The following is a 17,559-nucleotide window of genomic DNA, read 5'->3' as shown; positions in this document are numbered from 1 at the left end:
TTAACTTATTAGCAATGAGAGCGTGAAACTTAGAGGTAAAGCAATGAGGAGTTAACAGAAATTTTCCGTGTTTTAACTTATTTTTGACCTAGGCTAGTTATCGTATGGCTCTCTAATCAGCCACTTAATCGATGCGTCGTAACCTATTATGGCTTTTTGCGAGTAGGTACAAAGAAAAGTTTCGAGCGCGATCCGTCCAGTGCCCTAAGTTATATTCGACGTTGCACATAATTCCATGTTACGTTGAAAATTCTAAAAATACATCGACATTGTAAAAGGTCTTTTGATGAAAAAGAGACTCCCACCTTTCATTGACAGTTTGTCCAATGTAAAGTTAATGCGAGTTTACTGCTGCACTAGTCCATGGTGTCTTCCACCAAACAAGTGCTGGCCACTTCCGTTACTCTTCAAGATACCCAGATAAGGATAGAATTGTCGAGCCTCGCATTGAAAAGCAACGTTTGCGTTTTCATTGTTATTTACTAGTCCTCTGTTCCTTAAAGTGCACCTAAAGAGAATCCCCATAACTGACAATTGTATGAAAATTCTATTATATCCGGGCGTACGAAATGTTTTGAAGAACGTGTTTCTGGCGAAATATATTGATTTGCGAATCGTCTTCGTGCTACTCATATGCATAATAAATTATGTTAGCACTGAATTAATTACTTACGATGATGAGAATGCAATTGTGGCCCTGTGATCTAGGACATCAGGTTCTACGTACGACCGACTGTCAGACCTAGTGGTGCTTAACTAGTCTACAACGGATCTCAAAATCAGTAACTCAATCTATCGCTAGTTGGTTCAACTACCTGCAGGACAAGCCAATTCAGGCGCGCAAATGTGCCTGTATAGGCTAGGTTCGTTCCATATAATATATGTAAATAACAGCTGAACAAAAGGAAGACTAAGAACATGTTGTTAATGTATGTACAGGGTGTGAGACAGGGCAGCACTACGAGAGACGGTATTAGGCGCATCGAACAATCGATATAAGAGTAGTGCAAGAACGCAGAATTCAACTCGGCCGATAGCAGTGACTGACTGAAAGTTCGCCCGTGTATTGGTTCGGTAACAAGCAGGAACACAAACAAGTGGTACGCCGACGCTTCTAGAAAGAGACGTCTTGCCTGGAAGGTTTGCCTTGAGAACGAAACGAGAAGCGTACGAATGCTGCTAAAGCCTTTGTTTTCCGGTGATGGCGCTAATGTTCGACTAGTGGTGTAGCCTTCAGAAGTCGGAAACTTACTTGGCATCGACAACTAAAAGTTACAACGCAGGTGAAGGATAAGTAACAGTGAAGGAACTGGTTATCTAACCTTTATAGGCTTAACTTCCACCGCCGCTGCTGCTACTTTTACTGCCGCGGCAACGTTTCTCCGATTCATCGAGTAAATATACTTTAATAAAATAACATGTTTTGTATTCGTTTGGGTTAATGCCTTGAACACGTAAGCGAACGAACGCATAGGCACTGCGCAAATAAACAATTGCTATTGTCTAATATATAGACTATATTATTCGGCTGTATAAAGGCAGATCTGTATTTTGATCCGTGTACGTGTTTTTGTTTATGTATTTAGGTAGTAGTTAAATAAACAGGTCGATGCAAGCTTTGTCAAAAGGCCATTCAATGATCCGTACATTGTCACACTGCCATCTAGGCAGACGTTAGAAAAAACTGCAATGTCTTGTTCGATCATAATTAAGTTTCTTACTTGATCATTCTATTTAAGCCAATGTCGAACGTTTCTCCTAACAACGCTAAAAGGCCACCCCGTTCAGAATGATCGCCGATGATTGACATCTTTGTTTTCTCGCATCAAAACGTATCGCTAAGGGCAATATTAGAAAAATCAATAAAAGCCAGACTCAAAGCCGCCCATCCATCATTATATGTAAAATTCACTCTACGTTCCCGTAGCGCAGATTACGCTGACTTCGACGCCCCCTTAGTGTATCTTTGTAGTTGATTAATTACGCCTTCGAGTACCGGTTCTAGTCGTGAGTGACTAGCCAATAATATGCGTCTTTTTACCACCACCATAGGTGCCACATAAAAGCTTCGTCTCAAATATAAAGTGTCTATTCAGAGAAACCTAATGTAGAGTGTTTTATTTTGTACCTGTAAAACGCTTCGTTTCCTATTTGTGAGGGACAAAACATCGTTGTGGAAATCGTCATTACTATGATAACGTAATTTGAAAATCGTTTAAGGCGAAAAAAAGGAAAATTCCACTGACGGTGCGTGTACGCACGTCGTCGATTAAGCTATATTTTGAAACGTGACAGCGGTGAGATTCGGGAATGTCCTTATTTCCATAAGTGAACTGGAGCAATCACCTATATCTACTTCAATCATCCCCGACCAAAGTTACCAGTTCCTCAATGTCGCTTGAATAGCGGACGGTCAAGTTTACCAGTAAACTGCACTTACCAGTAAGTGCAGTGCTCCATGTGGCACCAGACTGCCCGTACGAACTATTACACTGAATAGATACTGTAGAGATGTACAGAAGCACACGTCCCGCAGCTCAGAAGAACTACAATTTCTACTATAGTGGAAGGCGTTTCGGAACTAAAACAGCACACGGTATCGTTTCCAGTTAACATGGCCGCCGTATAGCGTAATTGAAATTATTTTAGATCCAGCTAACTGCAAGATCCAGCTAACAACTGCAACTACGTTGTATATACATATCGAAAAATATATAAATTATCACTATACTGTCATTTCAGATAGGCGGTTTCAGTACACCTTGTTTTTGCTCTATTTACCATTTTTGTTGACCGAAACGAATCAAACTAAAGATAAATTGTCGTTTAATTTGTTCTGAAATGAATTTCAAGTTAGGTTATGTTATTTGTGAAGGATATCGGATAGGTGCTCCCCGCATCGTAGCACGAGACGAAACCTATTTTTAACCCGTTCGTATTGTCAAAATGCCTGAACGACGCCTAAAGACCTAACGACATAGGTACCTAAAATATTTTGCATGAAATACACCGAATGTTGAGGGTGGCAAAAATAGAGGAATAAAAGATGGCGCTAAGGTCATCAGATCATTGGAGCATAGATTTAGGGTCCTATAAAACGCCGAGTGTCGTATTGCCAAGCAAGCACATATTGCTCGCCTTCTAAAAAGACTGAGCGTATCGTCGCCGTACGTTTCTGTGTGCGCTTATTCGCGACACGACAAACAACCTTATGTACTGCTGTATGTCGTACAGACATGCATTTCGTAGGCACTCACAAATGACGGGTTTCCATCGTATTTTAGGCCACTGCCAGGAAGAAGGGAATCGAGAAAGAAGCTTGAGGGACGATATACGAACGAATGAGAGGGTTTCTGAAGGCTGCTGCTGCTGCTGCAGCAGCAGCAGCAGCTCTCAGCGTCAATGATGGACTGAGGCCCTTTTCACATAAACACACACACGCGCCCATCTCGACAATTTTGAATGGTGGATTTGTAAAGCTTTCAGAATCGACGCGGGCGAAAAAGGGCCGTCGGCTGGGGCAAACTGCAGATAGGTTGGGACGTCGAGGAGGCGCCACTAAAGGGAACGCTGCCGTTTCCACGTCTGGGGGCTAAGAATTTAACGTAATAAAAATGCATTTAATAGGACCTAGCAAAGTACTTCTGTATAGCCCCAGCGACACTGTCCGGTGCTCAACGTGTGGTACAAACATCGAGCTATGGGACGTGCTTGTACCCAATCATCGTGTTCAGGCATCTGCTGCCATTTATGAATTGTAGGGTTCATAGGCGCAGCTCTCGATTCAAACTTGTCATAGAAAAACATTTCACCTCATAATGATTGGGGCCAGTTCTGTACACTTTATAATAATAGCTAGTATACTCTGTTCACAAAATCTATTGTCCAGGCTGCAGGAAATAACTCTACAACTATATATACCTACCGACATGGCTGGACCATCAGCCCCTTTAGTAAAGAATCGGTTTTCAGCTTCTGCTTGCTTGTCATTGCCATGCTCCTCTGTTTTTTCTCAGTACGTGAGAAGAATGGATGACATTCACAAAATGTTTTTCCGTCTCTGCAGTTATTAGTAATCACTCTTAGTTGCTCCAGTGGATGACGGATATGGCTCCAGCCGTATTTGGCAAGGCAAACTTTCTCCTTTAGAAATCGCATTTCAGCTGCTTATACGTGCAACGAATTGTTCTGTTCGTTGACCTAGACGTATTTGCGGCTGCAGATGAAGGTCAAACGATTTGACGACTTGACAGCTCTTTTCTTCGAAATAATCTTCCGTTAAAAGATACTCGGTAAATTCAAGCTAGATATATCTGTAAAGCTGTAACTAGTGTTTTCGAAAACTTCGTTGTGCCTCTACCAGCCATGCGGGCGAAAAGTAGTCAACGAAAAATCGTTGCGGCAACGGTAAAGTGAAGCGCGGTTCCCACCCTCTCAGCTAGCCGTCGGAAAGCTTTAAACTGCTCGGAAATCTGCCGCAGTCGATACTTGGGGGGGGGGGAGGGGGGGGCCGTCGCCATTAAGCGAGTGAGCGAGCGATTAGCCATCACCCCTGGTGGTCCCGATGCGTCGTGCAAGCAACACGAGAAGGACTTCAAAAGCACGCAATGCTCGACATAGGCTGAGCTTTCTACCGCTGCAGTTCTACAATCAGTGAACAGCTGAATAGCACATTCTCAAAAAAAAAACCACCAGAATGTAGAGCATCGACGATATGGTAGACTGAGTTTATCCTTAGGCCAAGTAAGCCAGGGGACTCAAGTGTAGGTTAAAGGACAAGAACAGGCTAAGAAACGTTACTGCACCAAGGCGAACCTATACGCCTCTCATCGCATACGCTAAAAGCTCGGGAACATACCGCAAATCATTCTCTTTCTATTTTTCATTTGTTGACTTGGGACGGTGTGCGCCCGATCTGTCGTATCTTGGTGCCGCGCCGCTTTGGATGCCAACGTTGGTAGTGGCGCTCATGATTGTGGTGCCCAAGTTCGTCCCTTCGATTTCTCTCAGCGGGTTCTGACCCGGCGTCCTCGGTGCAGCTGTGTGGTTTTGGCAGCAAAATGAATAAACTATGTATGCCTTTTAGGCCACATAAAGACACCGCATGTGAACGAGCCTATAACAGATAGCATGAAGCAGATTCGAAATACGGTACGGGCCCGGTTGGCCAGGCATACCTCGTTGTTTTTCAGAATCACCATAATATAACGTCACTTTGAATATGATGCTACGAACTGTTTGCTTTTTAAATAAGTGTGGTCGCCACTTGACGAGCCAGAAACGCATGGTGGTTCCATGAAGCGTACCTTAAATATAAGACCCAATTATAATTCGAGTCTTATCTTGCGACTTACACGTCGTATATATATATGCATGCTAATAATTTACAAATAGGTTTCATCTTTTGTTTTTTGCTTTTCAATTTTCAGAATGTCTACGAAGCCAAAAGCTTTGCCGGCGCACACTTGACTTAATTTTAATTTTGTACTGGTATTATCCATAAATAAAGTTTACATGGTAAAGAAGCCCTTTTTTAAATGTATGGACGAGCTGGACAAGAAAGCTTGCTTACGTAATAGTACATATACCGTGCATAGATACATATGTGTGCGCCTTTGCATGATATGTATAACGAGGAAATGGTCATGACTTGTTTATCGACCAGCGTGTCGAGGGCACCGTCTAGCCCGCCGACCACGGCCTACTCACCTATGTAAGTGTTATTATGCGTATGCCTGTTCCAATCTATGGAGCCGAAGTAGGCACAATTGACAACCGTCCATTATAAACATGCCCCTTAAGTCCCTTCATTGTAAGTTTCCTATCAAATAAAACTCGCTTTTACTGACATCATACTCCTTTGCTCGAATAGAAGTAACCTGTCTATTTTAGTGACTCTTTTTGCGCTGTCATAGCATTACTGTCACTCTTCCCTTGCTCCGTTTCGATCTCGCGCGTCATGCTCTTCCTCTATGGTAGCCGTTTTCGACGGGTTGCTACCGGCTAAAGCCTGTCGTAGCACCTTCGTTGGCCACGAATTGCTCGGCAATTTGTCTGCATATGAGAATGACGGCTGTTTGTGTTAGTGCGCTGTGTATCGAAAGCGTTCCAGGCTTTCACTCTGTGTGCTGTATGGTACATGTCCTTCAGTGGCAACGAACTAGTCCGCCTGCCATTTTGGTACCCCCGCTTCTTAGCGATAAAAGCGACGCCAATCGGATTTGCAAAGCTGCGTATCGGCCTGTCTAAACCCATCTAATAGAGCAGCCAAAGCTGCAGGTGCGATTGTAATAGTCGCTTTCTATCTAACTCGAGGGCAAACATCGCTACTCCAATAAGCGTTTTGTCACCATTACAGCCCGCTCCACTCTTCGGCGATGCACTATTTGACCAGTTAACGATCTGCATCGTTTCTGAGCTCGGCCGACATCGCTGCTGCCGCAATGATCAATCATAGGCGCGAGCAGACGGATGTACCGACGGATAACCGTCCGTTTGACGCGAGCTACTGTTGACAAATGTATCTACACTCCACCACAACAGGCGGAGCGCCGCTCTGCGTATGGCGCATACATCTATTCTTGATACTAATCTCGTAGTGGACATGCTGTACTCAGGGGATCAACTCACAGGGCCTTTCAACGCGCGGGGCCAGGGCGGGAAAATACCATCCACCACAGAAAGACATTTTCGGGACGATTATAGGATGATATGAGCATGCGGCAATGGTCAGATTGCAGCAGAGGAAGCAGGGGCAGTAATCAATTTCTGTGTTGCACTCCCTGTATCTAATTAGCACCACAGAAAACTATCTGAGACTACTAGTCAGTAGCAGACTATAATACTAACAGTAGCATTTGTTGCTGTTCTCCCTGCCGCAGTTGGAAAAGCACCAGCAGTCAGAAGCGGCCGTCAACTTCTTGTTCTGCCGAACTGCCCGCCAAAAAACGCCACTCTCCACACCGGTGCAAGTGAATAGCTGTTTATAGCCACCCAAATATACAGAGCGTAGAGATTCATTGACTAGTTATCGACACAGGGGAGACAGAACAAACCTCAATGCAATGGATAAATTAGCACCGAGTCCTCTTTTTCGTCTTCCACTCGTTTTCTGTTCCTTTTCGGTCGTTCGGATAGGCATTTCACGATCATGAAGCGACAGCGGACCGCCAAGGGTTCACGTCAGCGATGCCAAATGACCACATGATGGGTCGATACCATCACTGGGGTAGGTGTGCAGAGACGACAGTCGGCAACGGCAGAACTAATAGCGCTCACAATTCTAATGTCCGTTCTACAAACAACGCGTTGTGTAGCACCTGCTGTTGTCGCCGTTCGTTTTGTTGTTTATTAAAATGCACACGAACAAACAAATGTAGGCTCTTCTGAAGTTAGCGGGAAAACGAACGAAGACAGATGTGCGAAAGTTCAGTGGACAAATAATTTAGGTTGGCTTCACAACAGAGGATGACGCTGCGTTCGCTCGCTCGCACATGAGCCATTATGTTCAGGCACCAGAGGTCCTATTATGTAAACTTGTAATTGTTTTTATCGTCTCTATTGTTACATGGTATGTTAGCGGTTAGAATTCCGTCTTTGGATTTGTTGCGTATATTTACCTTTAGAGCACATGTGGCTAACATTTCTGCTACCTTTAGTGGTTAACGTATACTTTCGGTCGTTTTTGTTGTTCCGGCGTTTCCGACGCAGCTGCAGACGACGACAAAATTCAGTCGGATCTTGCAAATGGCATACACGCGCTGCGTGATTCACGCACTCTAAATCAGCTAAATCGACAACGATTTACGTGGTACGAGGATAGACACAGACAGACATACACACACGTCACACTCACTGTAGTTTACCGTCTACATGTATACTTTGTCATCACCGCGTCGATGTAATCTCCTACGATATGTACGTCAATCAAGAAGAGGAAGGCCTAGTAGTTTGCATAGTTTTATCGATTGTCTAGTCATATGAAACACGACATTTAGTGTGTGAACCATAGGGATGCAGTAGCGTTGCGAATCCAGCCTGGAAACCCGATGACCTCACTCGCCTGTCTCACTTTATCTGTCCCAGAGAGACAGCCAGCTTTATAGGTCCTGCCTATTGCTGTCAGCGTTCCCTCACCTTAACAAACAAATATCGATAACGTCAGTAACGTTGTTGTTGTTGGTGTTGGCGTTATTGTTAGAACATGAACGACACACCATCACGAAGTGACTCGAGGTATAGTGACTGAACGAATCGCTGATTGACTCGTTTGCATCACAAATGACGACACCCGCTAGAATGATACCATCCAATGTACCGATGATCACTGAAGACGGCGTTGGTGGCGAACTGCCACTATCTCCACCGGCGTCACCAGCCATCAAACATCACCGCCCTCTCTTATGATCGCCAGGCATGTATCAGTATCTGACTCGGCGTATGGGCAGGCGCGCGAACGCGTTCAGTACCGTATGACCGGCCTACTGGTCCAATAGTAGCATCTGTGCCGCCTGCTGATGATGCGGAAATTGTTGCCACCGTCGTTTCTTGCGTGCGGCCGCGCGGGGCATTTGCTGTCCATCACTGAACGTCAGTTCGCAGCCTGGCAACGTGTTCGATCTTTTGCGCTAATCATCAACGTAAATACAAATATGGCTAGCTGGCAAAAGCTGGTCCGATTTTCTAGGATGCCGGTATACGCCAATCGCTAGCGTACGCGTGCGACGTATCCGAGACGATTAGTAAGTAAGCGATACCGACCTAGAGGCACGAATCATGCTTACGCAGCAGCAGGCCATTCGCAACTGCTTCTGCTGTGCCCTGCGCACGATTCTAAGTGACACAGAGCGGCTAGCTGCGCTCACTACTGTCGTCTATGATGCGCGACTGGTTGACACGCCGCGAGAGCGTTAACAGATAATGAGGCCAGCCAGCCACCCACGAGCACTACAGCTAAATAAAGCTACTGTATAACTAGCATAGCGATAGCAGTAGCATTTTAAGAGGCTGCCGTCATTTGCGGCCAACGTCGCGTTTGCCTTCGTTTAGCCGTTCACCGCCGGCGCCACTACTGCCAGATTTCGTCGGAGAGTCGTAGCCGTCGCCGAAGCTTCTGCGACTGCTCAGACCATTATGACTATTAGTAGTGTTATGGCCGTTGTTCTCCCCCATCTCCCATAATAACGGAGTGCTCGTTGCTTGCACGCAAAGGCCTATTGGTACAACGGGAACTCTTCGATAGCAGCAAGTATGGTTTGTGCTAGTGGTGATGCTACCGTAATCTTTCTCTTGATCGATAGCAGCCTTTCTAGCGTGACTGCTTCCATCCTTCTAGCCTCAGGTGCCTTCTGTTGCCCGTCCCAGTACGAATTCTCTGTGTCTGTCTACTATACTTCTGCAATTTTTACTATGAAATTATGCATCTTTGGCTTCCTGAGTAGCTCGCTGATGTCTAGCGGACTCGCGTGGTGAACTGAATCGCGCTCACAATTGCTACTACCGAAACTAATTTCGTACGAGAGAGTTTTTCGGCCGCCGACTTTCCGCAATCATCTCTGGATTGTGCGCGAGCCGACTTCATACCTGTGACACCTTATTACTTAATGTTATCGGCCGTTGGGGTCGATTCGCGTTTGTGTGTACATAGTATGGCTGGCGATTTTGACGAGATACGGGCATGTGACCGCTTGTACCGTTTGACCGTCCCGACCGCCCGAACACTTTTTCATCGAGGGTGTCTCTACACGGCCGCTAATTTGTGGTACGTCGATAAGTTAGTCACGTTGGCTCCCGCAATGGAAAACACCAGCTGTACTTTTGTATCGAAGCAGGTCGTATCGGTCGCGTTTTTTTAGCACGAGCTACACGAAGTTCACTTGCTCTGGCAACCGATACTCCTGCTGCTCCGTACGTTTCTACATTAATCGTTAAGATGGCCGGCTGCTGTACTTGTCGCCGCCATAATTTCAGCATCACTTGCCATTGCTGGCGCCAGTGGAGGCAATCGCGCTTGGCGTCCCTTTTCCCTAGCGCAAGCCGCATCGTAAGCCCGAAACCTTCGTGCTGACGTTGTGTTTTTGAACGCGTGCCTGTCTGCCCATACCTTTATCGATAAGACAGACCAGACGTCGCCGCTGGTCTGTTGCGATACTCTTGACTTCATCCTACTCGTCTGTTCTGTTGAATGAATATTACTTTGCCCGATACCCGTGTGACCGATGCCGCGTAGACGCCTATGGTCTATCTGTGTTCATGATGCCGTCTGTTGTTGCGACTGTTGTGCACGTCTGCATCAACAATTAGTATATGCTAGTAGCTCTGTGGCAGGTCAGTCGTTAGCAGTTCTGTGTCAACGCTGCTTGTGCTTAGCTGCTACTGTTGCTGGACACTCAACCATAGCAATAACAGCGTAAGGGTCTAGGCAGCGTTGTAGGAAAAGAAAGCCTACAATGGCTGGCAATGATGTGCCGTTGTTCAAGTCTCCATTAGGCGCTTGCTGGTGTTTTCGACATCACGACTCGTTCACCCGTAACGGTAACAGACGTTCACGTAGACACGCGCAAGCTCTCCACGTCGCTGCCCGCATCACCACAATAACGACGATGGCCGTTGTTTGAGTTACAGCACTGCGGCCCCTGCTGTCGTCGCTGCCAATCTGCCTCAAGTCCCGTCGTCGTCCTGCCCATTTTGGGTTAGCCTATCCATTTATTGTAAACTTATACGTACACACCTATTCGAGCCACATAGGATACATCTAGTATACAACTGTATATATATATATTTGTATGACTTTAGGTTACCAACGGCGTCAGCGACGGTAACAAAGAAGAAAGCAACGCTCTTTTCGCCCTGTTCTCCTCTCACAGACGTCTTCGATATGGATAGCGAGCGACTTCACGTTCGGTCCTTCTTAAAAATGTGCACTTTAACAGGGAAATGTAAATGTCCGCCTTGCATTTTTATATCACCTTTTATAATGGTAACGCTAGATAAACGCTCGTTTACGATATTTTCGTTCAAGTCATTGCTTCTGATAGTTTTCACGCAGAAATTTGTTTAATTTTAATTAATTAATAATTACACTGTCCCTCCTACGAGTTTACCAGCGGGAAAATCCGTTTGAGCAAAGCGCGCCTAAGACAGTACCCCCCTCCCTCTCCTGACCGCTCTGACAATTGTACGCTAAGCGGTTGTCTTCCCCGTCTAGTCGCCAGTCGAAAAGCTACGGGGTGCGCCAGTAGCGCAACACGTTTTCGAACATGTAATTTAAATAAATGATAACGTTATTAAATATTTTGCGTACATTTTTTATTTGCCGTCTACAACACGTTCCGCGTTTGCTTTCTCCGTATCCCTAGACGTGAAGCTATTGACGTATCAATATGGAGAGGCACAAAGGATTCGTGTGCGGTGTGGACTTAAATGGAGTTATTGCCTGGCATCTCGTCTTCTACTAAATTTAAAGTTATGAATGTGTATATGTAAATTTCGTCCTGTGTGTAACAATATCTATGAATGTCTGCGTTGACAGCCCAATATATCCGTGACGCCGATCTACTTTTTGGCTGTTTACTTGGACATATCTAAAAAAGCGATCCAAAATCTTTCACGGAAAAAAAGCTTGCCGAAGGTCATGTATCGCAATGGTTAGAGTCGTTTTACTTTACCTAGGTTTCACAATGTCTTGCCCCATTCGTTACACGTAACCCGTTCGAGTGTGCATAAACAATTGCAGCTTAGCGGAAAGCAAAGAAAACAAAGGAAGCATACGATAGACCTTGCAATTACTGTGTACGGTATTTACCTTCACGTGGTTTATTTGGTGGCAAGAACAGTTTCCAGAGGCATGGGTACGCTGACCCTGAAACGAGATTGGATGCATCTTTCTGCCTCGTGCCTCAAGATGGTACAAGATGTCTAATTGTACATAGATATATACTTATGCACACCTATACAGATTGTAGTTTTGACGACAGATTTGCTATGTAGACCTTAGCGTTGCGAGATATGGCTGACTTTCATGACTCTCTGATAAAACTATTGTTTGTATGTTATTTCTAATGTATAGTGTAAGAAGTGGTTCGTAGAATCTTGACTGTCATGATAGAGACGTATATGCAGGTTAAGTTCGTTTGGGCTATTCTTGGTTGTTGTGTACTATGTTTATTAATGTATGGTGCATTGCATGTACGTTCAGTCACCTCACTTAGTGTGTATAATTGTATAGTGTTTTTCAATTCGAAGTGAAAATCTTATCTCTAAATACAAGTTACAACAAACTAACATCCCCGTCAAATCGTTATTCTAACAGAGAAAAGTTAGACAGTTACGCGTTCTATTTTTTCATGTATCACTTTCTACCCATACAATGTTAGATTGATCGCTGCGCAAAAACCGGCTGTTCACTTTTGATAGTTTATACAGTCATAGGAGCAGGAGGCTTGACAAACGGCATATAGCGTTGTCTTTGCGATGAAAGAATAAATCACGACGGCATCGAGGACAGCAACGCTGTCACGCAACGTCATCGTATAGTGCTTGTTCCTAGTTCGGAACTTTCCTCTTTCCTTGTTTAACTTTAGATAGAGAACGACAGCAGTAAAGATAGAGATTCAGGGAACGAACGTGTGGTTCGTGTACGTACCGTTGTTCGAGTATAATATGTTAATTTCATCGGGAGCGCTGCATGCTCTTGCACACTTCGGACTAAACAATGATTTATTTCGCTCTAATATTATTTATAAATTATACTGTTTACCACTGAGGAAGCTATAGAGCCTTTGCAATTTTAAATAAATTTATCAGAAAGTTGTAATTAATTAACCAAAATTAGATTGACAGCTTCTCTACACCTAACCTAATCGATGATGACCGATCCTTAAAAATAAATTACCGTTTCTATAATTAAACCTAGATTTCCGTTTTGATGACGACGTGAAAATGCTTGTATGTGTGGATTTCTAAAATTGGAAACCTGTCAAATTTACCGCTAGTGGTTGAGAAAAGAACCCAGGATGTAACTGGGCCGGATAGAACTACTCAGGTCCTAGTATCATAGTAGCTGAGTCCGCTTCATTGATTGATCAATTCGGGAACGTTCCAATCGATTTCTATGGTATATTAGAGAGCAAGGCGTTGTAGCTACGATCAATAATACGTTGCCCCACTCTTACAAACATTTAGCATGTACGCGTACTTATCGTAACTTTGCCGAATGCACCAAAATGGTTGTCACGTTGAACGAATTTTTGTCAGTAATACAAATGGGATTTGAGCCGAAAATTGTTGATGAACAAGAAATTCATGAATTGGTAAAATAAAAAAAAAAAACCTTTTCTATTCTGTTCCTTTTCCGGCGAACCATATTGGCGATTGCAGCCTATGGTTGTTATATGAATGCAGCTTTTGACATTTATATTGATTCATTATTTGAATGGCGACAGATTGCCGGTTGGGTCACAGCCATGATCCTTTCGTTTGATCCATGTAATTCGTACTATGTTAGAGCCGTAACTGGCTGCTAGCTAGGCCTTTTTTGAAAGATGCCCGCCCGTACATACAGGCCTGTGACAGCAGGTAGAAAAGCTAGCAGTGCCTCCGGGCCGCTTAAAGAATAGGTGCCCTTTCATATCCCCAAATACAAATAAATTTTTACTTTGTCTCATTAAATGGTACTGAAATAGCACATTGTCTTAGCTATGCTAGTAAACAAGCATATGTTAGATAAGTTTATAAATAAGATAGAAGGCTAGATAAGCGGACGATGTGATACGAACGGATCTCAAAAGGCGACCATTGGAACACATTGATGTAATATTTAGTACGACTGCGTCCAGACACTCTTAGGTAGCTCCAGTCCTTTCTCCATATCTATCGGTGACAGAATGATAAGCAGATATGGTTCTTTCGATATGACTATTCAGCACGGAACAGCCGGATTGACGTCACTTTATTTCTCAGAATAATATTCCTTAACGGTGCTTCGATCTATTAGCAGCCTCGATCGAAATGATCTGATTGTTTTTGTTTTTGAAAATTTTTCATCCGTCAGCCGTGTGCGAAAATCGACACTGAGTTTTGTGTGCTTGTTCTTATCGATGCGGCGTGCGACTGGCTTCAAATGTATAGATATGACGTATTTTCTCATGCTCTCTACTCACTTTTCTATTTGGGAGTTGACTTAAATATCCCGCGACCGAGGGGCGTTGGGGCGAGAGGGGCTGATACGATTTTCGACAAAAAAGACAGACTCAACATTTTATTGATGCTACATTTAGATGATTATTTCTTTTTCTCTCGTTACTGTTGTGCTTACATTTCCGTATTGATTTTCTGTATCGTTTTACAATATTCAGTATACTCGCTTGCTGATAATGCAAAGGGGCTGCAAGCTGACGACTAGATCACGATAAGATTAGCGTGAATCAGGTTATGTTTTGTTCAATTTATACATCAGCACGCTCGTTAAAATAGCACAATCGCTCGTTAAGGACGATTCGTTAATTTGTCACAGTCTTCCCCAACTATGATCTAATAGTCTCTCTTGAAAATCTTCCGCTACTTTTCTAATATGCAAGCATTTACAGCTGCTTATATTGAAGTAGACAGTATATTTTTTAAATAGGGCTTAAGTGGGCTACAATTTACGTACAAATAGACACCACTGTTATACAATATAAGGGCGCTATTTAGCACTAGATATTAACCAGCTTATAATAACGGCTTCCCTGCTGCACTGGCTATCCTGGCGTGTAGGCTATAGTAAAGCTGAAGAAGATGAGCTGTCAGATAGGCTGATGATATCTTCGGGAGCTTCCCTCGATAATAAATAACCTGTTAAACCTAGTAAACTATATTATAATATCGTCACGTTTAGATCACATGTGTCACATTGATCTAGCTATATTCGTAATGTGGTAAAGTTCAATCGACCAAACTACAAAAAATCACGCTATTTGTGTATCCAAAAAAATTAATCTGGACGCTAGTCAATAAACGAATCGTCATTTTCTACCTAATGAAGACTTCGCTGGAAGGGCTTCAATATCTATTACAGACAAGAAAGCATTGATTTTCTAGTTTGCATAGAGGAAATTATTAAGTCTGAATGCGGCTGAGGTCGCGCTTCGAGATAGATGATAAGCACATCTATGCTTTGGTTTTACGCCCGTTATCTCCGTTAGGCAATCCGTTACATAGCTGGCGTTTACCACAGAATGATGTCTCTCTAAGCCCGGGTTCAAACCCAGACTATAATTTGATTAGTAGGCACATACATTATCCACTGCGCTACCACATGGACAACAAGCACCTAGCAACTACTAAATGCATAGCAACGAGCATTGATTTCGGGACAAATTTGCACTCATATTAATTGTAGAAGCTTCTCGAATATTTTCCCGAAAGTCTATTGCAGTTCCATTTGAGCCTCGGCTGTTGCGCAATGGGTAGACTTCGTGGCGTTATACCAAAGTCGAGCCGTCTTGAAGTACAATAACCTCATCAAAAGGTAAGAAATGTGCTAATAACAAGGCGTTAATGGAACGCAGTGTATTTCCACTTGACCGCTAAACGGCCATTACTTGCGTTTATTTCGATGTTGGATAAATATCAGCGACAGGGAAAAAACGCTCTATAGAAATAATAACATTTGGAATAAATATGGTTCTAGAATTATTGCTCGCTGTGGAGAATGGTCGTCCTAAACAACTCTAGCAGTAGTTTGAAACGGAGGTAAAAAGGCTTCTCTAGCCTCTCGAATTTTCTGACGAATTTCCTGACGACATTTGGCCTACGCAGTCAAACACCTTGTTAGTGGTGGAAAATTTTTAAATGTCTTCCTACGTCCTGATTGCTCATGTAAATGTTACACATTCTTTTCGAGCTATTGGCCAAACAAGCTTATTGTTTGCTATCAGAACTTATAGGCAGAATTCGATTGATCGATATATTCTCCTTTGTATGCTGGATCAACTTATTAAAAGAAGTTCAGAACAAAAGAACTTATACGCACACCAGGTCGCCACATGATTAGACAGCCACTTAGAGATCAAACAGGAAAACAGAGCAAAAGCAGGGATGTCAAGCAGGATATATATGGTGCATAATAGTAGGTTGACTGAACTGACGGTATAGAGAACACCGAACACTCGTTCATAATCGGCCATGGGCCGTAACAGGTGCACATAAAAATGTCCAAGAAAAATATACGCGAATGGACACATATTCAGACGCACTATAAACGAACAGTCACTGCCAGACAATAACAAAATGATTTGCCATTTTGCTACTTGGAAACAAGGACATCTATAATACACAACTTACAGGATCCAGTAGCGAGTGAAGTCCGCCAAAGTTATCTCAGCAAATAAGTTATAATTGATTTCGAAGTTGAACGGTGTTGTACCAATGTGGAACAAATAAATGCTCGGAACTAACATTAACTTGCATAATCAGGTAACGCGCGAACGTAGGTCTCCCTTCTTCATTTAAATCGTGCATGTTCCCTTTGACTTCTATGTTGTTTTGTTTTTTATAATAAATACATCTGCGTCACGTTCAATGTGTACGATAAAACAATTAATGAATTTCAAGAATATAAGAAATAAAAAGCCTGCCAGCGTATGGGAAAACAAAAGGAAGATGGTCAATAGAGGCGGCTGCTGTGACAGCAATGACTATATGGATGGTTTATTTAATCTAACTGAGTCAACAACAACAACTACAGACACAGCAACAAAAAGTTACATGAAACTTAACTTGGACATCTGTGCAGTTCCACACACGAACATACGTGTGTGAAGTTCGTAGGAAAATGACAATGACAGCGGATACTGTCAGATAGACTAATTATACTAAAAAGGAATTATAGAAATACAATTACCATTGGTAAACAAACACACATGCTGTGATCATAAAAGAAATAAACATAACAGAAAGACAACTATGTCCTATATCGGATGGGTATCGGTATAGGGGTTGAGTCCAGAAATTGGATTGAAGAACGTAAGCTTTAATGCCTAACAATCTTGCAGTCTTGATAGCACAGGCGAAGGTGAAGAGGTACGAAAAAGCGGCCCTTAGATAACGCCGGACCCATGTGCAATACAAAGGTCCAAGTTACAATGTGATTTAAGCATACCTTGAAGTTTCCGCAACACCTCTAAAAACGGAAGCGAAAAAGATATGACTAGTACTCGAAGTTATTCGAAAGCTGTGAAGAACCAACGACATTTTTCAAAAACCACGTAGTCCTAAAAAAAGTTGCAAGCTACCGAACTCATACCCGTAACGGCCCGCTCTACCTTGTTCTACTAACTCTCAAAAAGGTAGTCAAAGACCAGGATTATTTTCTATATTCTGTAGCATTTCCTTCAAATTTCAGAGTTATTCCAAACCCTAGCAGTCTTCGTCTTCGAAATATTTTACGCAATACTGAACAGCTTCATTACTCGCATTTACGCCCAAATGTATCTAAGTACAATTTCAAAACTATATGTATACATATATATATATATGTTACTGTCTGTTAAACAGCTGGTAGTTTGGACGTAGTTGAAA

General features: G+C 43.2%; 1 protein-coding gene and 1 long non-coding RNA gene across 5 annotated transcripts in view; one reads left to right on the top strand and one right to left on the bottom strand.

Annotated features, from left to right (window-relative positions):
• Positions 1-17,559, bottom strand: part of LOC111246274 (cGMP-inhibited 3',5'-cyclic phosphodiesterase 3A-like) — a 90,234-nt gene that overhangs the window by 37,933 nt on the left and 34,742 nt on the right. Inside the window, exon 1 of one of the 4 annotated variants that reach the window (XM_022795591.2) lies at positions 7,620-8,284. The exons of the other annotated variants lie outside the window; for them this stretch is intronic. Within the exon in view, the coding sequence (XP_022651326.1) occupies positions 7,620-7,643 (24 nt within the window). The 5' untranslated portion in view covers positions 7,644-8,284. Of the gene's footprint in view, positions 1-7,619; positions 8,285-17,559 lie in introns of those variants that run through there. 4 annotated transcript variants of the gene reach the window in all.
• Positions 8,989-11,292, top strand: LOC147757029 (uncharacterized). The gene is made up of 2 exons (XR_015324983.1): positions 8,989-10,690; positions 10,795-11,292. It is a non-coding gene; the product is annotated as an uncharacterized LOC147757029 (long non-coding RNA).

Source organism: Varroa destructor, unplaced genomic scaffold (assembly GCF_002443255.2).
Source record: "Varroa destructor unplaced genomic scaffold, Vdes_3.0 BEIS01000003.1, whole genome shotgun sequence".
NCBI classification, from domain to species: domain Eukaryota; kingdom Metazoa; phylum Arthropoda; class Arachnida; order Mesostigmata; family Varroidae; genus Varroa; species Varroa destructor.
This window is presented reverse-complemented; position numbering and strand designations above follow the sequence as displayed.